The sequence below is a fragment of the Ornithorhynchus anatinus genome, chromosome 1 (genome assembly GCF_004115215.2).
Source record: "Ornithorhynchus anatinus isolate Pmale09 chromosome 1, mOrnAna1.pri.v4, whole genome shotgun sequence".
Lineage (NCBI taxonomy): Eukaryota > Metazoa > Chordata > Mammalia > Monotremata > Ornithorhynchidae > Ornithorhynchus > Ornithorhynchus anatinus.
Window position 1 is genome coordinate 39,719,953 of NC_041728.1, and position 26,322 is coordinate 39,746,274.

A 26,322-nucleotide genomic window follows, 5' to 3' on the forward strand; every position below is an offset into this window, starting at 1 on the left:
ATACTGGTGCCTTCAGGAAATCTTATTTGGCTATTCTCCCCCTTTTCTTCTTTCTTTAACTACTCCCGTCTATCTACGCCTCTCTCGTTAGGGCTGTTTGTCTGTGAAGAATATTATTAAAAGTATTAAATGCCTCTTGCCTATACCCCACTGTAATCCTCCTCTACAGTATATGACCTCAGAGGTCAAGCTGCGAGGAACCAAATGCTCTATTCCAATAGTGATGATGCTCAGTTTTTGAAATGAAAACCCATGGGCATAGACTCAAATTTATCCAGCTGGAACAATTTCTCCTGGAGAATTGGGGCTTTTAAGAGAAGAACTACATCTGGACCAAGAGCCTGGAGACCAGCAAATTTTACTTCTGATCATCCATTGAGAAAAGGGTGAGTGAATGCTTCTGGGAATCATCATCTGGAAGGTCTGACATTGGGCTTTAGGAAATTAATGGGGCAGATGTGAAGGAAACAAATGTGTACATAGAGCAGTCATTAATATAGTAATTAGCACAAAAAGAATAAATCCTGCCGAACAGAGCTGACAGCTCCTTCAGAGAAAACCACAAGGTTTACCCGGGGTATAACTTGGTTCAATTTCGATAATCCGTAATGTCGCATCGTCTGGAGTGGACCGAGGGGCTGTTTACAAAAGCTCAAAGTAGAGAGAAATGGATTAAATTTAGGGTAAAAATAGGCAGCAACAGGGCCCATAGAGACCGTCTCCATTAGCTGTCTTCCAGAAGGAGTCAAAAACACATTAAGGCAACATGTGGGCTATTAGAAAAGTGAAGTTGGCACAGGATGGGACACAAACACTACTGAGGAGACAGAGAGAAAGAGCGAGTGAGATTAGGACCTCAGGCAGGAAATAACAAAATGGAAACATGCAGCTGGAAACAAACTGAAACTACAGACGCTCAGTGGAATTTGGAAATGAGCATCAGCCCCTGGGGCTTTTTAAGGCAGGATTTATTAGCAAATTTGCACTCAACATGTGTGACACCAAAAAGAAGCTGTTGATGGGAATGTAGCAGCATCACCCCATGAAGGGAAGAGGGTAAGGCCCTGGCATGTTATTACTGGAATGATCAAGAAGGAATTGAGAGATGGCTGGTTAAAGGTTTTTTGAGAAGGATTTAGTCACTTCAGGGGGCGAAACAAGTAGCAGGAGAAGAAAGCGAGAAAAAGAAAATAGAGAGGAAATGCCAGAAAGCTTTCTCTGACAGTGAAATTCAGGGACTGAAGAAAACCTACCCAGGAAACTTCCAAAGTGAGAGTATACTAAATACTAGATAAAATAGATAACTCATGAAAAAGCTATCACCTAAGTGCATTTGCATTTTAAATTAGATCTGAAATGAGTCTCACTGGTATGTAATAATAATAATAATTGTCATATTTGCTAAGCCCTTCCTACACACCAAGTACTGTTCTAAACATTGGGTAGATTGGATTGGAAACATTGGATACAGTCCCATTCCCGCATGGGGCTCACACTCTACGGAAGAGGGAGAAGGGATATTTTATCTCCATTTTATTCAGAGGAGGAAATGGAGGCACAGAGAAGTGAAGAGACTTTGCTCAAGGTTCCACAGCAGACAAGTGACAGAGGTGGGATTAGAATCCAGGCTGTATTAGATCTGTTAGATGGCATGTCTTAGAAGGAACAATTCTGTCCAGGTTCTTGGAGATCGTATCCAATTACAGTGAATGAAATATTTCCACCTAAAAACCTCAATGTAATAACTGTGGTGTCGGTTAAATGCTTACTATGTGCCAAGCACTGTACAGCAGGGGTAGATACAAGATAATCGGGTCCACGTGGTTCCCCAAGGCCAAGCTTGAAATCGAAGCCCCCTAATCACAAAAGGTTTAACCCCTGCAGAGTAGCTTTTTATGGGCGGTTTATTTTAGCCCAGGCCCATGCTGAAAGCACACAGAGTTTCTCGCCAATCACAGCTGATTACAAACCAGAGAAGAGAGTATGTGAACACTTCAATTTACAGGGAGAGGTTTGGGCAGGAATTGTCTCTCTCTGTTGCCGAATTGTACTTTCCAAGCACTTAGTACAGTGCTCTGCACATAGTAAGTGCTCACTAAATACGACTGAATGAATAATGGTAGGTCTCAAGGAGAAACTGAGAGACCTATGTGTAGATTACCAGATGGCCCCTCCTTAGGGAGTCTCTCAGAGGTGTGGAATAAACATAATAATAATAATCGTGGTATCTTTTAAGAACTTACTATGTGCTAGGCATTGTATTAAGCGCTGGGTAGCTACATGCTAATCAGGTCGGACACAGTCCTTGTCCCACATGGGGCTTACAGTCTTAATCATCAGGCAGCTCAGGTCATCACCTAGCTAAGTGGTTCTCAAAGAATATTTTACTGCAGTGATTTGTGGGGTACAGGCAGGAAACAGGTCTACCGATTCTGTTCTGTGGTAATCTCCCAAGTGCTTAGTACAGGTCTCTGCACACAGTAAGTGCTCAATAAATACGAATGGTGATAGTGACAATGACATTTTGATAGCTGCATCTTTTATTAGGTTAACGTGGATACCTAGCTTAAGGCTGAAGGTTTTGAGGCAAAAAGCTTAGTAAAATCCTCAAACCCTGTAGACTGTAGGCTCGTTGTGGGCAGGGAATATGTCTGTTTATTGTTATATTGTACTCTCTGAAGAACTTAGTAAGGTCCTTTACATACAGTACGGGCTCAGTAAATATGATTGAATGGAATATGAGAATTAGTTGAAGAAAAGTTATTGTTTTGATCCATCACTGGCGGGGTCACTCTTTAGCATCACTAATATGGCCTACCTTCCTCCCCCAGCTTCCAAACAGGAACTACACTACTCCTAAATCAGCTTTGAAAGACAAAAATTTACCCTAGCCAGGAAGCTCAAAATTTAAACCCCTTGTTTAAATTTGGAAGGCAGAGGATAAACTGATACTTGTAGCCTTATTTGTAAGAATATAAGAAATGCCATTCAATTGCAAGTTCCTTGATGGCAGGGATCATGTCTACCAACTCTCTAGTACTCTCCCAAGTGCATAGTTCAGTCCTCCGCATCACAGTAAGTACACAATAAATATCATTGATCGAAAGCATGATTCACTGCTGGTCAGATCAGTGGTTCATCCAGCTCAAATTCTGTCTCTCAGAGTGGCAACAAGATGCTCGGACATAAAACATAGCATACATCCTTGACAACAGTAATAATAATGTTGGTATTTGTTAAGCGCTTACTATGTGCCAAGCACTGTTCTAAGTGCTGGGGTAGATATAGGGTCATCAGGTTGTCCCACTTGAGGCTCATGGTCTTAATCCCCTTTTTACAGATGAGGTCACTGAGGCACCGAGAATTTAAGTGACTTGCCCAAAGTCACACGGCTGACAGGTGGCGGAGCCGGGATTAGAACCCCTGACCTCTGACTCCTAGGCCCGTGCTCTTTCCACTGAGACACGACATCAATGGTATTTACTGAGCACTTTCATTCATTCATTCATTCAATAGTATTTATTGAGCGCTTACTATGTGCAGAGCACTGTACTAAGCGCTTGGGATGAACAAGTCGGCAACAGATAGAGACAGTCCCTGCCGTTTGACGGGCTTACAGTCTAATCGGGGGAGACGGACAGACAAGAACAATGGCACTAAACAGCGTCAAGGGGAAGAACATCTCGTAAAAACAATGGCAACTAAATAGAATCAAGGCGATGTACAATTCATTAACAAAATAAATAGGGTAACGAAAATATATACAGTTGAGCGGACGAGTACAGTGCTGTGGGGATGGGAAGGGAGAGGTGGAGGAGCAGAGGGAAAAGGGGAAAATGAGGCTTTAGCTGCGGAGAGGTAAAGGGGGGATGGCAGAGGGAGTAGAGGGGGAAGAGGAGCTCAGTCTGGGAACGCCTCTTGGAGGAGGTGATTTTTAAGTAAGGTTTTGAAGAGGGAAAGAGAATCAGTTTGGCGGAGGTGAGGAGGGAGGGTGTTCCAGGACCGCGGGAGGACGTGACCCGGGGGTCGACGGCGGGATAGGCGAGACCGAGGGACGGCGAGGAGGTGGGCGGCGGAGGAGCAGAGCGTGCGGGGTGGGCGGTAGACAGAGAGAAGGGAGGAGAGGTAGGAAGGGGCAAGGTGATGGAGAGCCTTGAAGCCTAGAGTGAGGAGTTTTTGTTTGGAGCGGAGGTCGATAGGCAACCACTGGAGTAGTTTAAGAAGGGGAGTGACATGCCCAGATCGTTTCTGCAGGAAGATGAGCCAGGCAGCGGAGTGAAGAATAGACCGGAGCGGGGCGAGAGAGGAGGAAGGGAGGTCAGAGAGAAGGCTGACACAGTAGTCTAGCCGGGATATAACGAGAGCCCGTAATAGTAAGGTAGCCGTTTGGGTGGAGAGGAAAGGGCGGATCTTGGCGATATTGTAGAGGTGAAACCGGCAGGTCTTGGTAACGGATAAGATGTGTGGGGTGAACGAGAGGGACGAGTCAAGGATGACACCGAGATTGCGGGCCTGCGGGACGGGAAGGATGGTCGTGCCATCCACAGTGATGGAGAAGTCTGGGAGTGGACCGGGCTTGGGAGGGAAGATGAGGAGCTCAGTCTTGCTCATGTTGAGTTTTAGGTGGCGGGCCGACATCCAGGTGGAGACATCCCGGAGGCAGGAGGAGATGCGAGCCTGAAGGGAGGGGGAGAGGACAGGGGCGGAGATGTAGATCTGCGTGTCATCTGCGTAGAGATGGTAGTCAAAGCCGTGAGAGCGGATGAGTTCACCGAGGGAGTGAGTGTAAATGGAGAACAGAAGAGGGGCCAAGAACTGACCCTTGAGGAACTCCAACAGTTAAAGGATGGGAGGGGGAGGAGGCTCCAGCGTAGGAGACCGAGAATGATCGGCCAGAGAGGTAAGAGGAGAACCAGGAGAGGACAGAGTCCGTGAAGCCAAGGTGAGATAAGGTATGGAGGAGGAGGGGATGGTCGACAGTGTCAAAGGCAGCAGAGAGGTCAAGGAGGATCAGAATGGAGTAGGAGCCATTGGATTTGGCAAGAAGGAGGTCATGGGTGACCTTAGAGAGAGCAGTCTCGGTAGAGTGGAGGGGACGGAAGCCAGATTGGAGGGGGTCTAGGAGAGAATGGGAGTTAAGGAATTCTAGGCATCGATTGTAGACGACTCGTTCTAGGATTTTGGAAAGGAAGGGTAGTAGGGAGATAGGACGATAACTGGAGGGGAAGTGGGGTCAAGAGCGGGTTTTTTTAGGATGGGGGAGACGTGGGCATGTTTGAAGGCAGAGGGGAAGGAGCCCTTGGAGATTGAGTGGTTAAAAATAGAAGTTAAGGAAGGGAGGAGGGCAGGGGCGATGGTTTTAAGAAGGTGAGAGGGAATGGGGTCCGAGGAGCAGGTGGAGGGGGTGGCACTTGCGAGGAGGGAGGAGATCTCCTCTGAGGATACTGCAGGGAAGGATGGAAAGTAGGGGAGGGGTTGTTGGGGGGGAGGGGAGAGGCGGAGGGGTGACTTTGGGGAGCTCAGACCTGATCGTGTTGATTTTAGTGAGGAAATAGGTGGCCAGATCATTAGGGGTGAGAGATGGGGGAGGGGGAGGAACAGGGGGCCTAAGGAGAGAGTTAAAGGTCCGGAACAATCGGCGGGGGTGACGGGCATGGGTGTCGATGAGGGAGGAGAAGAAGCTTTGCCTGGAGGAGGAGAGGGCAGAGTTAAGGCAGGAAAGGATAAATTTGAAGTGTGTGAGGTCGGCTTGGTGCTTGGACTTTCGCCAGCAGCGCTCGGCAGCTCGAGCATAGGAGCGTAGGAGGCGGACGGAGGAGGTGATCCAGGGCTGTGGGTTAGTGGAGCGAGAGCGGCGGAGGGAAAAGGGGGCGAGAGAGTCGAGATGAGTAGAGAGGGTGGAGTTGAGAGCGGAGACCTGATCGTCGAGAGTGGGAAGAGAGGACAGGGTGGCAAGGTGAGGCGAGATGCTATTGGAAAGACGGATGGGATCGAGAGAGCGGAGGTCTCTGTGGGGCAGTAGCGAAGATTTGCAGGGGAAGGGAGTGTGAGAGATGAGGCAGGTGAGAAGGTTATGGTCAAAGAGAGGGATTTCAGAGTTGGTGAGTGAGGAGATAGTGCAGCGGTAGGAGATGACGAGATCGAGGGTGTGACCGAGTCGGTGAGTGGGCGCGGTATGGTGGAGGAGGAGGTCGGCAGAGTCGAGGAGGGATAGCAGGTGGGCGGCAGAGGAGTCGTCGGGTACATCCGTATGGATGTTGAAGTCTCCAAGGATCAGAGTGGGCAGAGAGAAGGAGAGGAGGAAGGTGAGAAAGGGGTCAAGGTGGTTGAAGAAGTCGGAGGTGGGACTTGTGCAGAGGATGGTACTAAGCGCTTGGGAGAGTACCATATAGCAGAATTGGTAGGTAGAATTCCCTGCCCATTTTGGGATGTACCAAGCCTAACTGGTACTTGGTCCTTGGGAGATGCAGATCTTCCTGGAACCAATAATAATTTTGCCCTCACACCGTTCTGTGGTAACAAATCCCACCCACTGTGTGGACAAATTGGTCACGCTCCAATGAGTAGCCCCTTATCCTGGTGTCCTCTTGTGGTAGGAGTTGGTGAACAAAGTCGATGGCTGTCCTGTCTGCCCCCTTCATCATTTTGTAGATTTTAAACTCGTCCCTTTTCGGCCTTCATATTTCCAAATTGAAGAGCCTTAACTCCTCCGGTCCCTCCTCTGAAGGAAGTTTCTCCATTCCCTTGATCATCTTGGTTACCCTCAAGGAGGTTACAATCTAGTACCTTCGCCAGCCTTTTTTTAAATGGAATTTAAGTACTTACTATATGCCAGGCACCGTACTAAGTGCTGGAATAGATACAAGGTTGGATACAGTCCGTGTCCCATGTGGATTTCACAGTCTTCATCCCCCCATTTTACAGATGAGGTAACTGAGGCGCGGAGATTAAGTGACTTGCCCAAGATCATATAGCGGAGAAGTGGCAAAGCGAGGATTAGATCCCCGGTCTTTATGACTCCCAGACCTGTGCTCTATGCACTAGGCCATGCTGCTTTATTACCTGGAACTTCCCCAAGTGGCCAAACCTTGGATTGGAGATCTCTGTCATTATTTGGAAATAGTAATTTTGAAGAGAAATATTTCTAAATGCTCTTAGATTGTGAGCCCCTCATATCCTCTAGACTGTAAGCTCGTTGTGGGCAGCACTTTACCAAGTGCTTGGGAGAGTACAATATAACAGAGTTGGAAGGCATGTTCCCTGCCCGCAATGAATTTATAGTCTAGAGGTGGAGGCAGAGATGAATATTAATCAGCATGGCTGTTAACTCATTCACTGGGTGCTACTTCTGACTGGGAATCTGTTCATGAACACAGTTTGTTCTAAATACCCCAAACAGCTATCCTGAACAGCTATATTCGTGTCTGAGCTTTTGTGTCCGGGATAGGCCAAGGAGTCAATTCAGAACGCTTGGCCAGACATTAGGTAGCCCCAGAAGAGAACCTAATGTGAAGTAGTACAGAGCAGCTGGAATCCCAACAGATGTTCGACAGATACTAACAAGATGTGGATGGAGATGTGGGTGCTGGCTTTCCCCCAGGAGGGCCCATTCATATTTCACTGTTGGGGATTTTGCTTTTTTTTTTCTAGCATCTGCCTGGTCTTCATGCATTTCTTTCTGGGGTCACCAACCTTTGTACCTTGGCTAAGTAAGTCCTTTTTTCCCCCAAGAGATTGATGTTGGTGCTCTCTCTTGGGAACCGGATTATGAGACTTGCTGTTGCGTGCCCACTCCTGAAAAGTACTCCTCTATTATCACCAGACCTTGTGCTCTCAAGCAGGATCTGTTGGTATTACTCACAGGTTATTGTCCCAAAGGGAAAGGGCAGATGCGGTAATCAGCACAACTTCCTTCCATCTTCCGTTCCCTCCGACTTGCTCCTCAAAGTGTTTTCTGGCTAAAGGAAGTGACTTGGAGAGAAGTTCTGTAGGGCCTGACACTTGTCTTCATCATCTCTCCTGCAGTAGCCTGGGCATCAAGACATAGGGCCTGCTCTGTCATTTGGAAGCCCCTGGCACAATTTTATAATAGCCTAACAAGGGATGGAACAGCGAATCTGAAACTCTCACTCTCTGCTCCCTCCGCGGGAAGCAGTTTGACTTTTTCGGCTGCCTTGTCTGGGTTGTGCTGACTTTGGGGCCTTGCAATCGGTACGTGTCACTCATTTGTTTCTGCTGCGTCTCCTGAACACCTGATTCGCTCTTGTGTGTGGGCTCAGCTTCTGGGTCTGCTCAGCTTCTGAGCCACCTCAACGTCTGCCCTGCCTTTACCTCTCTGTGCCTTCGTTCCATGTGCCTAGCGCCAGCCCCTTCTCTGGGACTACTAAAGTAGCGTTTGGTTCCGCCTCTTGGTCTCGCTCCTCCCACGTTATTCCCACAATCCCACCTCCCCCGTTCATGCCTGTTGGATATCTCCTTCCCCGTCTCATCAGTATCTGCCGAACATCTGTCGGGATTCCAGCCGCTCAGTTGCTACTTCACATCGGGTTCTCTTCTGGGGCCGTCCAACATCTGCACCGTCTTCCTCCGGCCAGCGTCTGCTCAGTGCCGTTACCTACCCGGCATCTGTTGTGCATCTGTATCATTATCTACTCTTGGGTCCCTATTTATCATTTGTTTAGGGATCACCTTCCTTGGGTCCATTGGGGACTGCACATTCTCCACAATGTCCCGAAATCTGCATCTGTTTAGCGTTCCGCTCTCCATCTTGGCTCCTCCATTTGCTCCTCTGCGTCTATTCTGTCAGCTTAAAAGCTCACAGCTACCTCGGACTTCCATCCAAGACTGTGCCGGCTCGGTTCCTGGGTTCCCCTTGCTCTGGTTCAGTAATAATGATAGTGATAATAATAGTAATGGCGTCTATTAAGTAATAATAATAATAATGTTGGTATTTGTTAAGCGCTTACTATGTGCCGAGCACTGTTCTAAGCGCTGGGGTAGACAAAGGGGAATCAGGTTGTCCCACGTGGGGCTCACAGTCTTAATCCCCATTTTACAGATGAGGGAACTGAGGCACAGAGAAGTGAAGTGACTCGCCCACAGTCACACAGCCAACAAGTGGCAGAGCTGGGATTCGAACACATGAGCCCTGACTCCAAAGCCCATGCTCTTTCCACTGAGCCATGCTGCTTTTAAGTGCTTACTATGTGTCAGGCCCTGTTCCAAGCGCTGGGGTAAATATGAGATAATCAGGTTGGACACAGTCCCTATCTCACATGGGGATCACAGTCTAAGTTGGAGGGAGAACAGTTACTTAACGGGGCAGGAGAATAGTAGGAGGGAAAACGTGGACAGGTTCTATGACTGAATGAGTTGGTTCCCGGCATTTTTTTATTCTCCCTGCCACATTCTCTGTTTTTTATCGTTCACCCGAGACCATCGTCATTGGGCACTTAGTCTACTCCACAACTTGATTTTATGATTTCAGACAACATATCTTGTCGTCTTCCCTCTTAACCAGGACCAGATTCGGGTTTCTTTCCTCTTGCCACAATTCCACTTCCATTTCTCTTCCCCCTTCTCCTTCCCACTGGTGTTATCTCACCTCCGACCCCTTGTCTGTGTCCTGCTCCTGGCCTGGAATGCCCTCCCTCCTCAAATCTGACAGACAATTACTCTCCCCCACTTCAAAGCCTTAACGAAGGCACATCTCCTCCAAGAGTCCTTTCCCGACTAAGCCCTCCTTTCCTCTTCTCCCACTCGCTTCTGCAGGTCCCCGATTTGCTCCCTTTATTTGGCCCCCCTCCCACCCTCCGGCACTTATATACATATATATATATATATATATATAATTTATATTAATGTCTGTCTTCCCTCCCCAGACCGCAAGCTCATTTTAGGGAGGAACTATGTCAGTTTATTGTTATATTGTAGTCTCTAAAGCGCTTAGTACAGGGTTCTGAACTCAGTAAGAACTCAATAAATATGATCGAATGAATTGAATGAGGAATGAAAGTGTTCCTTGAGATTCAGAGTTTCAAGGAATGGCTCCCCTCTAGGTTAGTGTATTCCAAAGGCTGGGAGGGACATCCCGTGTCGGAGACTGGCACATCCTAGCGAGGGCCCGGCCAGAGAATTTGGTCGGCTGGCCGCAGCCCTTCGAGAGCTCCAACCACATCCTGAGAGAGATCAGCCCAGGAAGCCAGACTACAAACTCCCTGCCAGAGTGGACCATTAGAGTGGTCATCGGTTCCTCCTCCAGCACGGGAGCTGCTCGGAACCAAGCAAGACCTGGGCTCCACTTGGGTGCTAATCGTAGCTGGGCCGGTCTCTCTCTGACTCCCGTCCGGAGCCGAACATTCGTCTCAAAGTCAGCGGCGAGGGCCGACCGCAGGGCCCCAACGCCCCTCTGGCTGATCCACCATCCTACTACGGCCTAGCCGGGTCCCCTTCTTTGACCTGCACCGTTTCCCTCGGCGTCGATTTCCAACTTCTTTGGGGCCAGCTCCCTCCCTCATACAGACCGGTCATTCACCGCAGAGGTCGGGATGACACCTACTGGTCGGGAAAGCGAATGAGGCCGTTCCCAGAGTCCCCCCTGCCCCCAAGTCTCTCACATTCCTTCCTGTGCTGTCAGGCTCTCACCATCTGCCAAACTCCCTTCCTGGATATCGGGGCTCTCGAGTCCCCTTTCTAGAAACACACATGACTTCCCACGTGTACAGTCACACCAAGACGGGTCCCGCACCCACACAGATGCCTCCCGGGCGGGGATTCACACCTCGACATCCACCCTCCAGTGAGGATGAATGGCTGAATTCGAATCTCGCAGCTATGGAAATGACGAAACGGGCGCACAAATCTCCTACCTACGCCTCCGTGTACAGCAGGCCTAGAGGACATCCATTTTATCCACCTCAAATGCCCACGCTCTTCTTGTGTGCTTCTATGCCGGGTTTGCTAAACCCACGTATCTCTGATCGGGCAGGTAGACACCTACCTCGGTGGGTCACGAGCTTACACGTCTTGAGGGAAACGTGATCTTTCAGCATCTTTCAAAAGGTTTAGCGAACAGCAACCTTTCGAGTAGGTACAGTAGTGATCTCTCTAACAAACCAAGGAAACTAAAACAGAGACGTGTCACAGTGCGTTGGTGGAAAACCCAGGAATAAGATCCAGATTTCCCAACTTCTGCTACTCCCTTCCACTCAGTCTCTCTCTCTCCCGTGCACCTCTGAGCTCCTTCTGCCTTGCTAGATGATCCCTTGCGCTTACAGTAACTTAGACGAGCACGCGCGTTCTGTAACCGGCGCGATGCGATTCTGAAATCAGATGTGAATTCTGCCGCCTCTCCGGTTCGGGCTCGAAGAGAAGTGAGCAGCGGTCCTCCACATCATCCCGTCTCCCTGACAGCAGAGCAGTCCCACCCCCACCACCGAGAACCCTCCTGAACCTCGGGGTCCGGGAATCCCACCGAGACAACCGTAGCCCGCTCTCCGGCCCGAGCCCTCCCGACATTTGCGCCGCGCGGGTCGGGATCGTCCCGAGGCACTGACCCGACAGAGAGGTGGACTTACTGTGCTCTGCGAGACCCTGGATCATGTCAAATTTATGAACTTCTTTGGCATAGTATTCCGACTCGGTGTTTTCCTGAGCGCAGCTCTCCTCCTTCTCCTCCTGCATCTCCTCCAGCAACTCCCGGGTGGTGTTATAGAGGGCCAGGATCTGATAGGGCACATGGGCCAGGACGGCTGCCTCGGGGGGGCTGGTGAGCCTCAGCTTGCTCAAGATCTGTCCCCGGATAGCTTCCACTCTCTTCTTCTTGATGTGCCCGAAGTCCAAGGTGGTGCAAGTGGACAGAGACAGGCTGACACTGGCGAAGCTGAGCAGTGAGAGGACCACCAGAGTCCTTTGCAAGTGCATCTTCATGGGCGGAGGAGGGAAGAGGGACGAAAGGACCCGCGGGGGCCCTGGCCAGGAGATTCCCGGTCGGAGTGTGAAAGAGTTAGGGAGCCCGAGCGGCACTGGCGATGAAGCCTCCCCCGATCCCGAAGGCTGGGGCTTGGCAAGAAGGTGCATGAACTCACTGCCCTGCCAGAGGTTCAGGACTTCCAGGAAGCGCTGGCAGAGCTCAGGAAGAAGAAGAAGAAGAAGAAGAAGAAGAAGCAGAAACAGGCTCCGTGCCTCACCGAGTGAGGATCCTTCTCCATGTGTGTCTAAACAGGTCCCGCCGGGCTGGGATTCCAGGCAAACCAGGTGGAGGGCAAAAGGGGTGGGGGTGGGGAGGAGGAGGAGGGACGGGAAGGGAGTTTGAATTTTTCCTGGAGAAGCAAAAATAAATAGAACTCAGATATGCCCCCGATGCTACTCTGACAATGGGGAGGAGCGGGTGTTGGGAAGGCGGACGAGGGGAGGAGGTGGTCGAGAGTATTTAGTTCTCAAATTCAGAATTCCCGGATGCCCCCCAAAGAAGCAAGAACTCGAGAAGCCGGGTCACCAAGAAGTAAGGGCCGGGCGGCGGAGCCTAGCCTGCTGTCCCCGGATCTGGGTGCGGGGAGCTCTGGGCACACTTGTCTCTCGGACACACCATTCATGCTCTCGCCTTTGTTTACATCTCCTCGTGGGCTTTGAGAATACTGTTTTTGCATTCGCTGCCTCTCCTCTTCATTGGCCGCTGCAGCCTTGGGATTATGTGTAATTAAAGGAAAGAAGAATATTAGACACCTGGATGCTGCATCCCCTCTCGCTCTGTCCCAGTAATCCACTCGGGAATCACCAGAACCTTCTCTTCTCGGCTCCCTTGGTCAGAACTCCACTCTCTTCTGTCACTTAAAAAACAAAAAGAAGAAGAAGAAGCCAGTTCACTCCACTCCGGCTTCTTGTCTGTTTTCCTTCTCTCTCCTCCTTTCTTCCCTGTCTTGTTTTCCTTCCTCTTTCAATCTCACTTTCTCCTTATTCCCCTTGCCTGTGCTCCCTCCCTTCCTTCCTCTCCCTCTCCCTCCCTCTCTCTTTCTCTCTCTCTCTCTCTCTTTCGCACACACTGCTTTCTCTATTTCTCTCTGCTGAAATTTTATACCTCCCTCCCATGACGTCTCTGGCCCAGGATGGGGGAGGGAGGGACTAGCAAGCCCAGCCTCATATTCAGCACAATTTTAATGTTTTAAACAGGCACAGGAAAATCAGTTCCCATTTGAAAATACTTTGCAAAGACTCTCGCTCTACGTGTTACTCCCCACCTCCTTGGGGCCTGTTGCTTGAGTCACTTCTGCAATTCTCCGTGTGTTTTTCCTCTCTCTGAGAAGTGACTTTGATCAACTTTCCCCTCCCGCCTTTGGGCTCCTTTTCTTCTGCCTCCCTCTTCTGCACCCTCCTTCCCTCCAGCCCTCAGCTCTGCCCCCTTTTCTTTTTTAACCCCAAGGGTCCCTCGGTTGCCAGCTTGGGAGGGGCCGGGCCAGGACAAATTTAAAAAAAAGAAAAATCAGACTGAAATGTAGCCCTACGGGGAAGCTGCCCGGTTCGGAGGTGCTGGTTTTCTCGAGAGGTTTGGCCGTGCCAATCCTCCATTCTTTGGGTGATTCATGTTCCTCTTAACGGGATCTTGTTCGCCTCAGCAGTGGGCCTGGCACGGCTTCTTCATTGACAAGACTGGGGAGGTTGGGAAGGCTTGGGAAGGTTGGGAAGAGTTCCAGGGGAGTGGGAAAAGATGGTGGGGTTTGCAAGTAGGTCAAGGGCGTCCTCTGGTGGTTAGCCCACGCTACTCTAGGGAGTTTCCAAGGAGCGTTCAAGAAAGAGAGCAAGCAAAGGCCTCTCTGGACCTCCCTTCCCTGGTGCAGGACCACTTGGGAAGGGAATGCTGCAAAAAAAAAAATTATATATATATATATATATATATATACATATCTCCCCCTCGTTTGTTGTCCTCAGGCTGGCCTTGCATGCCTGAGGTCACCAAACCAACCTTGCTCACTTGGAGGCGCGGCTCCTTCCCTCCAGGATCCGGCGCCGTAGGATTTCTCTTGTCGACCGCGACATCGCTCCCGCCCCCGGAACCTCTCAGACGCTGCTGGATTCTGTCCCGTTGTCTGTTCTCAACGCCACCGAGGAGCTTTGCTTACGTCTGCCTGGGAAGAGAAGCAGACAGTGCCGGATTGCATTAGGTCTGGTGGGCTGTTGCGGAGGGGCCGGGCTTTGTGTTAGGAAGCCGTTTTCAAGTACTTGACCGCAAGGTAACTACCCACTCATTTCAGATCTACTCTCGCCACGCTGCGTCAGCACGTGGGAGTGGTGATTTTTCTACCTACTTCGAGTCTAGGCTCCGGCATCGGTGTGGGAAGATTTCAGCTCTCAAACGGCAGCCCGTGTGTGTCACCGTCGGGACCGAAGTTCAGCCTGGAAACATCTGGGGTCCCATCCATTGAGTTCTCTCTCACGAGTGTTCCCTGGCGTCTCCTTCCGAGCCACCCGCTGTTCCTTGTGATCTTGCTCCGGACTTGCCCGGCTTCTCTTTCCCCCATTACAGGACGTGGGCCTAAAACCCGGCCCCAGGTGCCTCGAATGGTATTCACTGAGTGTCTTCTGTGTGCGGAGCACACTATTCAGCTCCTCTCCCTCGAATAATAATGGCAGTATTTGTTAAACGCTTACTGTTTGCCAAGCACTGTTCTAAGCGCTGGGGTAGGTACGAGGTAATCAGGTTGCCCCACGTGGGGCTCACGGTCTCAATCCCCATTTTACAGATAAAGTGGCCGAGGCATAGAGAAGTGAAGTGACTTGCCCAAGGTCACGCAGCAGACAAGCGGTGGAGCCAGGATTAGAACCTCTGACCCCCAAGCCCGTGCTCCTTCCACCAAGGCTCACTGCTTCTCGCACTGTAAGCTCGGTCTAGGCAGGGAATGTGTCGTTAAATCACTGTGTTGTACTCTCCCAAGCACTTATTACTCTGCCCCACACAGGGTAAACGCTCAGTAGATTATCATCATTATCGAGCCGTTGGGTCGTTTCCCATTCGTAGCAATTCAATGGATTGATTTTCTCCGATACGTCCTGTCTTCAGCCATAATCCATAACCTTTCCAATGGTTCTTCTGTTACCGCTATGGTCTCTGTCCATCTAGCTGCCGGTCTGCCTCTTCCACGTTTTCCCCGCACTTTTCCTAGCATTAGTGTCTTCTCCAGACACTAATTTATGGTAGACAAAATTCCTGTCCGCCAGGAGCTCGGAAGGACAGACATTAAAGTAAATTACAGGTAAGGGGAAGGTGACCAAGTTAAAGGACGTAAACTTAAATTCTGTGAGGCAGGGTGTGAGATGAGCGCCAAACCCTTAAGGGATAACAGACCCAAGTGCCTAGGTGGCAGATATGGGAGAGGGAGTAGGGAAATGAGGGCTTAGTCGGGAAGGCCTCACGGAGGAGCTGTGTCCTAAATAAGGCTTCGAAGATGGGGAGAGTGATGGAGAACCAGGCTAGAGGGAGGTCCAGGGTGAGAAAGACAAGATGGAGGTACGGTGAGTAGGGTCACCATCTTGGGGGCCTCTTAGGAGGCATGAGCTTCAAAGCTGTCCATCAGCTTGCCCCCTCCTACTCACCTCCCTTCTCTCTTTCTACTGCCCACCCCCTCCACTCTGCTCCTCTGCCGCTCACCTCCTCACTGTCCCCCGTTCACGCCTGTCCCACTGTCGACCCCTGGCCCCTGTCCTACCACTGTCCTGGAATGCCCTCCCTCCTCACGTCCGCCCAACTAATTCTCTTCCCCTCTTCAAAGCCCTACTGAGAGCTCACCTCCTCCAGGAGGCCTTCCCGGCCTGAGCCCTCCCTTTCCCTCTGCCTTTCCTCCCCATTCCCCCTCCTCCTTCCCTCTGCTCCACCCCCTTCCCCTCCCCACAGCCCTTGTGCCTATTGATATATATTCTTTATTACTCTATTTTGTTAATGATGTGTCCATATCTAGAATTCTATTTATCTTGATCCTTCATTCATTCATTCAATAGTATTTATTGAGCACTTACAATGTGCAGAGCCCTGTACTGAACTCTTGGAATGGACAATGATATTGAGGCCAGACTCCCTGTTAATTATAATAATAATGTTGGTATTTGTTAAGCGCTTACTATGTACAGAGCACTGTTCTAAGCGCTGGGCTAGATACAGAGGAATCAGGTTGTCCCCTGTGAGGCTCACGGTTAATCCCCATCTTACAGATGAGGTAACTGAGGCCCAGAGAAGTGAAGTGACTCGCCCACAGTCACCCAGCTGACAAGTGGCCGAGTTGGAATTCGAACCCAGGACCTCTGACGCCCAAGCCCGGGCTCTTTCCACTGAGCCACGCTGCTTCCCGTCCGTCTCCCCCCATTTAGACTGTGAGCCCGTTGTTGGGCAGGGGCTGTGTCTCTCTCCCTCCGTGTCGCCGACCTGCCCGCTCCAAGCGCTTAGGACAGTGCTTCGCACACAGCAAGCGCCCAATCAATCCGATGGACGGAGCGGGGGCCTGGGAGTCAGAAGGTTCCCACGCCGGCTCCCCACTTGTCTGCCGTGAGGCCTTGGGCCGACGACTTCACCGCCCTGGGCCTCAGTTCCCTCATCTGTCAGATGCGTGGCTCAGTGGAAAGAGCCCGGGCTTGGGAGTCAGAGGTCATGGGTTCGAATCCCGGCTCCGCCACGTGTCAGCCGTGTGACTGTGGGCAGGTCACTTCTCTGTGCCTCAGTGACCTCATCTGTAAAATGGGGATTAAGGCCGTGAGCCTCACGTGGGACAACCCGATGACCCCGTCTCTCCCCCAGCGCTTAGAAGAGCGCCCTGCACAGAGTAGGCGCTTAACAAATACCAATATTATTATTATTATTATTCTGTGGGCCTCAGTTCCCTCATCTGTCAAATGGGGATGAAGACTGGGAGCCTCACATGGGACAACCCGATGACCCCGTCTCTCCCCCAGCGCTTAGAACAGTGCTCTGCACAGAGTAAGCGTTTAACAAAGACCAACATTAAATGGGGATTAAAGCGGTGAGCCCCGTTGGGGGGGGGGGGGGGGGCGATGCTCGGCGCGCGGTCCCTTTAAGGGGCAGGGCCGGTTGCCAGGGGAGGGACCGGTTGTCAGGGGCTGGGCCGGTTGCCATGGACGCCGCGCGGCCTGCCGTCTCCAGGAAGTGACGTCACGGCGGGGGCCCACGATGGAGGTGGAGGATGCGCTGGAGCTGGACGAGGACTGGCGGCGCGGGGCCGCAGCCGCCGTGAGGACGGGCCCGGAGGGACGGAGGGAGGGAGGGAGCGAGGGAAGGAGGGAGGGAGGGAGAAAGAAAGGGAGGAAGGGCGCGAGGGCGCCCACAGCCCGGCCCCGGGCTCCGCCCTCTGGCAGCCGGGTGACCCTGGGCAAGTCACTTCCCTTCCCGGGGCCTCCGTGACCTCTTCTGTCAAATGGGGATGAAGACTGTGAGCTCCACGTGGGGCAACCTGATTACCCCGTATGTGCCCCAGCGCTTCGAACAGGGCTCGGCACAGAGCGCTTAACAATACCAACATTATTATTATCGTTGACCTCTCTGGGCCTCGGTTCCCACGGCGGGAAAATAGGGGTGAAGACTTTGAACCCCTGGTGGGGCATGGACACTGTCCAGCCTGATAGGTTTAGGTCCACCCCAGCGCTTAGGACAGTTCATTCAATCGTATTTATTGAGCTCTTACTACGTGCAGAGCACTGTACTAAGCACTTGGAATGACCAGTTCGGCAACAGAGAGAGAGAGTCCCTGCCCAACAGCAGGCTCACGGTCTAGAAGGGGGAGACGGACAGTAAAACAAACCAAGTAGTCTTATTGAGCGCTTACTATGTGCAGAGCACTGTACTAAGCGCTTGGAGTGGACAGTTCGGCAACGGAGAGAGACAATCCCTGCCTAACAGCAGGCTCACAGTCTAGAAGGGGGAGACCGACAGCAGAGCAAAAGGTTCTAATTCTCGGCTCCGCCACTTGTCAGCTGTGTGACTTTGGGCCAGTCACTTCACTTCTCTGGTCCTCAGTTACCTCATCTGTAAAATGAGGATTAGGATTGTGAGCCCCACGTGAGACGACCTGATTGCCTCGTATCCACCCCGGGGCTTAGAACAGTGCCTGGCTTAACCAATACCGTCATCATTATTATATAGTAAGCATTTAACAAATACCGCCGTTAATAGAGCGCTGGTCTGGAGTCGGAAGGACGTGGGTTTTAATCCCGGCTCCGCCACTTGCCCGCCGTGTGACCTTGGGTGAGTCACCTCACTTCTCTGTGCCTGAGTTCCGTCGTCGCTAAAATGGGGATGAAGACTGGGAGCGCCATGTGGGACGGGGACAGTGTCTAACCCGCTTTTGTCTGTGTCTGCCCCAGCGCTTAGGACAGTGCCTGGCATGTAGTCAGCGCTTAGCAAGTGCACCGCAGTCTGGGTGGTCTGCACTGGTCTGGGAGTCAGAAAGACCTGGGTTCTCATCCAGTCTCCACCACTTGTCTGTTGTGTGACCATCGACAAGTCGCTTTACTTCTCTGTGCCTCAGTTATCACGCCTATAAAACGGGGATTAAGATTGTGAGCCCCATGTGGGACATGGGCCGGGTCCAACCTGCTTTGCTTGTATCTACCCCAGCGCTTAGTACAGTGCTTAACAAATACCACAGTTATTAGAGCACTGGTCTGGGAGTCAGGAGGACCTGGTTTTTAATCCCAGCTCTGCCACTTGTCTGCCATGTGACCTCGGGCGAGTCACCTCACTTCTCTGTGCCTCAGTTCCCTCATCTGTAAAATGGGGACTGCGCCCCACCTGCGACAGGGACAGCGTCCACCCCAATTTGCTTGTATCCACCTATAGTGCCTGGCACATAGTAAGTGCTTACCACATACCATAATAATTATCATTATTATTATTATTCCTAGGAGTGACAGTCTGTAGGCCACCGTGAGTTTGCTTCAGATAGTTAAAATCCTCAAACCAAGCATTGCTGTGGCTCCGCACGCATCGAGAACAACCGTGCCTCGGTTGCGCCAGACAGAGGCCTACCGGGATTTCGCTCATGTGTTTCCTGAAGTGTTGTGCCTGCAGCCTGGGCCTCAGGTCGTCATCCTCCTTATCGAGCTCCAGTGCCTAGATCATCCCCTCACAGGGTGCTGTCAAAAAGTCCTCCTCTTATGGTCTATCAGTGAGCGCTTTTATGCAGACCATTAAACAAAGCACTGGGGAGTGTGGTAAAGTGGGTAGGCGTGATCCCTGCTTGGGGCTCACTGTCAATGTAGGAGAGAGAACAGGTATTTAATCCTCAATTTACAAATGAGGAAACTGAGGAACTGAGAAGTGAGTGCTGAAAGTCATGTAGCAAGCAAGTGCCAGAGGTGGAATTAGAAACCAGGTCATCCAACTCCCAGGCCTGCACTCTTTCCGCTAGACCGCACTTTCTCAGTGATAGATCTCAAAGAGGTGGCGGGAAATTTTCTGACACCAGTAGGTGAGTTCCAGTGGACGTAGGAAAGTTGCAAGGGAGTGTATGAGGACCGCAGGCCAAAATGCCGATTTTGTAATTAATGGGAACGTGGATATGGTAGGGGTCTTGTCCCCCAATCAACAGCGTTTACTCCAGATATTTCCCATAAATGAATACCTTGGGTTATATAGCGTCTCACGGATGATCTCTTTAGGCACAAATTCTTTTAAATAAAGTGGATTTACCAAAGTAGCTTTACTCAACTAAAAACCAATTCGTCTGGGTATCTGAGAAAATCTTTTGGATTCTGGGCCCCCACCATAGGTCAACACTGGCAAATGGTTGGCTAGACAGCCTAAACTTTCGGGGATCTGCTCTGTAGCCACAGATTAATTTATTGAGCATCTATTCTGTACAGAGCACTGTAGTAAGCGCCGGGGAGAGTACAGTAGATGTAAGAAGTACAGTCCCTCACAAGGAACCTTATATTGTACAAGTCAAAAAGACCCACAGAAAACTGTCAGCTTTCAGTCTGTTCATGTTTCCCTAGACTCTTACCATGGGATTTGGGAGATGTGTCCTTTATCTCTTTTCCAACAGTACTGTTAGAATTTACAGCTCAGATCATGTTATTTTATTTCCTTAAATACCTGGTAATTAAATTAACCCCCATTTCCTTTTCCCTTTGTAATACTGTGAAATGCCACAGGTCATCCCAGATGGAGCTAATAATAATGATGGTATTTGTTAAACTCTCATTAGGTGCCAGGCACCATATTAAGCGCTGGAGTGAATACAAGCAGATCAGTCCCTGTCCGACATGTGGCTCATAAATTTAATCCCCATTTTACAGGTAGGGTAACTGAGGCACAGAGAAGTTAAGTGACTTGCCTGAGACCCCACAGCTGACAAATGGCACAGCTAGGATTAATGTTGGTATTTGTTAAGCGCTTACTATGTGCCGAGCACTGTTCTAAGCGCTGGGGGAGATACAGGGTCATCAGATTGCCCCATGTCTTATTATCCATTTTACAGATGAGGTCACTGAGGCACGGAGAAGTGAAGTGACTTGCCCACAGTCACACAGCTGACAAGTGGCAGAGCCGGGATTAGAATCCAGGTCCTCTGACTCCCAGGCCCACGCTCTTTCCACTAGACAACACTGCTTCTCATTTCTCCCCAAAGGGTAAACACAATCAGGTCTGAGCTCCCCAAAGTCACCCCTCCGCCTCTCCCCTCCCCCCCACCAACCCTTGCCCCTACTTTCCCATCCTTCCCTGCAGTATCCTCAGAGGAGATCTCCTCCCTCCTCGCAAGTGCCACCCCCTCCACCTGCGCCTCGGACCCCATTCCCTCTCACCTTATTAAAACCATCGCCCCTGCCCTCCTCCCTTCCTTAACTTCTATTTTTAAGTACTCAATCTCCAATGGCTCCTTCCCCGCTGCCTTCAAACATGCCCACGTCTCCCCCATCCTAAAAAACCCCCACTCTTGACCCCACTTCCCCCTCCAGTTATCGCCCTATCTCCCTACTACCCTTCCTTTCCAAAATCCTAGAACGAGTCGTCTACAATCGATGCCTAGAATTCCTTAACTCCCATTCTCTCCTAGACCCCCTCCAATCTGGCTTCCGTCCCCTCCACTCTACCGAGACTGCTCTCTCTAAGGTCACCCATGACCTCCTTCTTGCCAAATCCAATGGCTCCTACTCCATTCTGATCCTCCTTGACCTCTCTGCTGCCTTTGACACTGTCGACCATCCCCTCCTCCTCCATACCTTATCTCACCTTGGCTTCACGGACTGTGTCCTCTCCCGGTTCTCCTCTTACCCCTGTGGCCCGGTCATTCTCGGTCTCCTTCGCTGGCGCCTCCTCCCCCTCCCATCCTTTAACTGTTGGAGTTACTCAAGGGTCAGTCCTTGGTCCTCTTCTGTTCTCCATTTACACTCACTCGGTGAACTCATTCGCTCTCACGGCTTTGACTACCATCTCTACGCAGATGACACGCAGATCTACATCTCCGCCCCGTCGTCTCCCCCTCCCTTCAGGCTCGCATCTCCTCCTGCCTCCGGGACGTCTCCACCTGGATGTCGGCCCGCCACCTAAAACTCAACATGAGCAAGACTGAGCTCCTCATCTTCCCTCCCAAACCTGGTCCTCTCCCAGACTTCTCTATCACCGTGGATGGCATGACCATCCTTCCCGTCTCTCGGGCCCGCAATCTCGGTGTCATCCTTGACTCGTCTCTCTCGTTCACCCCACACATCCTATCCGTTACCGAGACCTGCCGGTTTCACCTCTACAATATCGCCAAGATCCACCCTTTCCTCTCCACCCAAACGGCTACCTTACTGCTACAGGCTCTCGTCATATCCCGGCTAGACTACTGTGTCAGCCTTCTCTCTGACCTCCCTTCCTCCTCTCTCGCCCCGCTCCGGTCTATTCTTCACTCCGCTGCCCGGCTCATCTTCCTGCAGAAACGATCTGGGCATGTCGCTCCCCTTCTTAAACAACTCCAGTGGTTGCTTATCGACCTCCGCTCCAAACAAAAACTCCTCACTCTAGGCTTCAAGGCTCTACATCACCTTGCCCCTTCCTACCTCTCCTCCCTTCTCTCTTTCTACCGCCCACCCCGCACGCTCCGCTCCTCTGCCGCCCACCTCCTCACCGTCCCCTCGGTCTCGCCCATCCCGCCGTCGACCCCTGGGCCACGTCCTCCCGCGGTCCTGGAACGCCCTCCCTCCTCACCTCCGCCAAACTGATTCTCTTCCCCTCTTCAAAGCCCTACTTAAAACTCACCTCCTCCAAGAGGCCTTCCCAGCCTGAGCTCCTCTTCTCCCTCTACTCCCTCTGCCACCCCCCCTTTACCTCTCCGCAGCTAAACCCTCATTTTCCCCTTTTCCCTCCGCTCCTCCACCTCTCCCTTCCCATCCCCACAGCACTGTACTCGTCCGCTCAACTGTATATATTTCCATTACCCTATTTATTTTGTTAATGAATTGTACATCGCCTTGATTCTATTTAGTTGCCATTGTTTTGACGAGATGTTCTTCCCCTTGACTCTATTTATTGCCATTGTTCTCGTCTGTCCGTCTCCCCCGATTAGACTGTAAGCCCATCAAAGGGCAGGGACTGTCTCTATCTGTTGCCGACTTGTTCATCCCAAGCGCTTAGTACAGTGCTCTGCATATAGTAAGCTCTCAATAAATACTATTGAATTAATGAATGAAAGGTTGGACACAGCCCCCGTCCCACGTGGGGCTCACGGTTTCCATTCCAATTTTATAGATGAGTTAACTGAGGCACTGAGAAGTGAAGTGATTTGCATAAGGTCATACAGCAGGCAGGTGGCAGAGGCAGGATTAGAACCCATGACCTTCTGACTTCCAGGTCTATGCTCTATCCACTCTGCCATGCCGCTTCTCAGCTGTGTTGTAGAAGTTAGCGTGTACTTTATGGAGCTCTCTGGGATGGATAAGGTGGGATTGGAAAATACTTCAGTTGATGAAAATGTAGGGAAAGTGTTCGCTGATCATATATTGAGTAGAACTGGTTCCATCTGTTGGTCTAAAGGACCACAAAATGTCCAGAGCCAATAAAATGCCATTTATTTTCTAGTCGCTCCCCACCCCAATTCATCTCTAAAGTGGCTGCCCAGAAAATGGTTTGGACCACAATGACCCTCCTACATCTCCCTTTCTAGGTGCCAAAAATGGGGCGGCGAGCTCACCTGGAAACCAAGCCGGAGAATCATCTCAGCAAGAAGAATTTTTCTTCGACTTCCGTGGGAGAGGTGGGTGCCCCAGAGGACCTGAACCTAGGATCCCTCTTTACCTGTGATTCAGTCCTTGTAACCCTCTGTTTTGTCTTGGTTCAGAAGATTGCTTGGCTGCTTGTTTGTTTGATTTTTCTTTTCTCCCCTGGACTGTAGAATAACCACTCTGCCTCTTAGGGAGTTTTTAACCTAGGGGTTATGTCTCTACAGCAGAGCCAGTCTGTCCTTGTCAAAACTAGGAGGCAAGAAGAGTCGAAGGCCAGTAAACAAACCTCAGAGCCCTCTTAGATCTGTAAAATTTTAAAAAGGACAGGTTTGCTTTTTTCCTCCCCCCTCAGGTGAATCACTCCTGCCGTAAACTTTGGAGTGAGATCTATAGTCACTCTTTGTTCTGCCTGTCAGAATTGGATTCCTTACCCCTCCTTCAGGAAGGCAGTTTTGTAGATCTTAGTTCCCAAGCCAAAAGACCGGCCCAAAAAGAACCTCGATTAATAGCCACACAGTCTGAAAGAGAGGGTCCGAAGCAGTTTGGATGCAGCTCTTCCCAGCATTTCAAACTAGAGGAAAGAGAATATGGTTAGATGTGGATTATGTGGCGTGATTTGGAATGGCTTGAGAATTGCAAGAAGTGTCCGGCAGGTAGATGGACGAGAATAGCAAACACTGGAAAACGGGGTAAGGCCCCAGGAGAGCTGGAGGGTAATTCGAGGACTGGAACGTGAGTGGAGAGAAAGATGGATATGGAGGAAGAAGGGAGTGTGGATGGAATGCTATACAAATGGGGAAGAAACTAGTCTGATATCCAAAAGAAAGCAGCGGAAGGCACTTAGCTTCTCATTGGTAAGATGAGAAGAGCGGACTAGGATGATGATGATATTTGTTACGTGCTTACTATGTGCCAGGCTCTGTTCTGTTAAGCTCTGGGGTTGATAGAAGCTAATCAGGTTGGACGCAGTCCTTGTCCCACATGAGGCTCACAGCATTAATCCCCATTTTACAGATGAGGTAGCCGAGGCCTGGAAAAGTTAAGTGACTACCTGAGGTCACACGGCCGACAAGTGGTGGAGCCAGGATTAGAACCCCGGTCCTTCTGACTCCCAGAACCTGTTCTCTATCCGCTAGACCACACTACTTCTCCCATCCTGTGCTGGCACTGAGTGCTGGACACAGAACTTGAGGAGGCCTCCATCCAAATCTCCTTTGGTCTCTGTAAGCATTTACTGATGTTACCCTTGGGCCTGTTTACCCTTTGGGGAGAAATGAGAAGCAGTGTTGTCTAGTGGAAAGAGCATGGGCCTGGGAGTCAGAGGACCTGGATTCTAATCCTGGCTCTGCCACTTGTCAGCTGTGTGACTGTGGGCAGGTCACTTCACTTCTCCGTGCCTCAGTGACCTCATCTGTAAAATGGATAATAAGACATGGGGTAATCTGATGACCCTGTATCTCCCCCAGCACTTAGAACAGTGCTCGGCACATAGTAAGCGCTTAACAAATACCAACATTAATCCTAGCTGTGCCATTTGTCAGCTGTGGGGTCTCAGGCAAGTCACTTAACTTCTCTGTGCCTCAGTTACCCTACCTGTAAAATGGGGATTAAACTTATGAGCCACATGTCGGACAGGGACTGTGTCCAACCTGGTTGTATTACATTTACACTCTCCTCCCTTCTCTCTTTCTACCGCCCACCCCGCCCGCTCCGCTCCTCTGCCGCCCACCTCCTCACCGTCCCTCGGTCTCGCCTATCCCGCCGTCGACCCCTGGGTCACGTCCTCCCGCGGTCCTGGAACGCCCTCCCTCCTCACCTCCGCCAAACTGATTCTCTTTCCCTCTTCAAAACCCTACTTAAAAATCACCTCCTCCAAGAGGCGTTCCCAGACTGAGCTCCTCTTCCCCCTCTACTCCCTCTGCCATCCCCCCTTTACCTCTCCGCAGCTAAAGCCTCATTTTCCCCTTTTCCCTCTGCTCCTCCACCTCTCCCTTCCCATCCCCACAGCACTGTACTCATCCGCTCAACTGTATATATTTTCGTTACCCTATTTATTTTGTTAATGAATTGTACATCGCCTCGATTCTATTTAGTTGCCATTGTTTTTACGAGATGTTCTTCCCCTTGACGCTGTTTATTGCCATTGTTCTTGTCTGTCCGTCTCCCCCGATTAGACTGTAAGCCCGTCAAACGGCAGGGACTGTCTCTATCTGTTGCCGACTTGTTCATCCCAAGCGCTTAGTACAGTGCTCTGCACATAGTAAGCGCTCAATAAATACTATTGAATGAATGAACATTTACTCCAGCGTGTAGTTCAATGCCTGGCATATAGTAAGCGATTAATGAATACCATAAAAAAGGATGAAAAATCACCCCTCCTCTGGCCTCGAAGCTCCAGGATTCCCAATTTTCTCAGGTCTAAACTATAAGCTTGTTATAGGCAGGGAACCTGTCTGTTCTGTTGTACTCTCCCAAGTGCTTAGTACAGTGCTCTGCAAGTAATAAACGCTCAGTAAATACCAATTGATTGATCTATTTTTCCAGCCCTACCCAAGAAGGGCGGTTGGCCTCAAACTGGCTTGGTTGCTGCATGTATTGTGTGTGTTTTTCCTCCCCTTTCATTTTAAAACTAGAGCCTCAGATCTGTGCTTGTGCCCATTTGTATTTGTTTCCAAACGTGTGACATCAAATACTTGCATTTTTCCTCTTCCTGCCTGCAATCCAGGATGAAGATGCCGAGGTAAAGGGAAATGGAGTCGGGACAAGGTGTGGGGGTGGGAGGCAACCAAGTACGTTCTGGGTATCAGTCTGATTTAGCCCGTCGGGGCATATGAAAGAAGAGAGGATGGTTTGATCCCTAAGCAGTTAATAGCATTACTTCCAGTTCTCGTCAGTAGTGTCCATCTCCTCCAGGGGAACTGAGGCAGGGATGGTATCCTGTGTCATTTAGGGACTGTATCATCTTTATGGTCAACAGTATTCTCAAAAGGTTTAGTGGGGGCTAAATGAGAAGAACAGAGTCCCAATATCTGGACGCACCTCACTGCAATAGGCAATTAATACAGATGGACAAGAGTTGCATTTCTTCCTCCTCCTGTACTTTCCCAAGTGCTCGGTACCGTG

At 50.6% G+C, this 26,322-nt stretch overlaps 2 protein-coding genes across 2 annotated transcripts in view; one reads left to right on the top strand and one right to left on the bottom strand.

Moving 5' to 3' along the window:
• Window positions 1-12,988, bottom strand: part of TGFB3 (transforming growth factor beta 3) — a 28,876-nt gene extending 15,888 nt beyond the window's left edge. Inside the window, exons 1-2 of the mRNA XM_029059878.1 lie at window positions 12,724-12,988; window positions 11,577-12,320 (exon numbers count right to left, since the gene is read on the bottom strand). Of these exons, the coding sequence (XP_028915711.1) occupies window positions 11,577-12,320; window positions 12,724-12,736 (757 nt within the window). The 5' untranslated portion in view covers window positions 12,737-12,988. The remainder of the gene's footprint in view (window positions 1-11,576; window positions 12,321-12,723) is intronic.
• Window positions 12,989-17,145: 4,157 nt separating this feature from the next.
• The window catches only part of IFT43 (intraflagellar transport 43), a 90,975-nt gene continuing 81,798 nt past the window's right edge, over window positions 17,146-26,322 (top strand). The window contains exons 1-2 of the mRNA XM_029059885.1: window positions 17,146-17,227; window positions 23,142-23,231. Coding sequence (XP_028915718.1) covers window positions 17,168-17,227; window positions 23,142-23,231 — 150 coding nt within the window. The 5' untranslated portion in view covers window positions 17,146-17,167. The remainder of the gene's footprint in view (window positions 17,228-23,141; window positions 23,232-26,322) is intronic.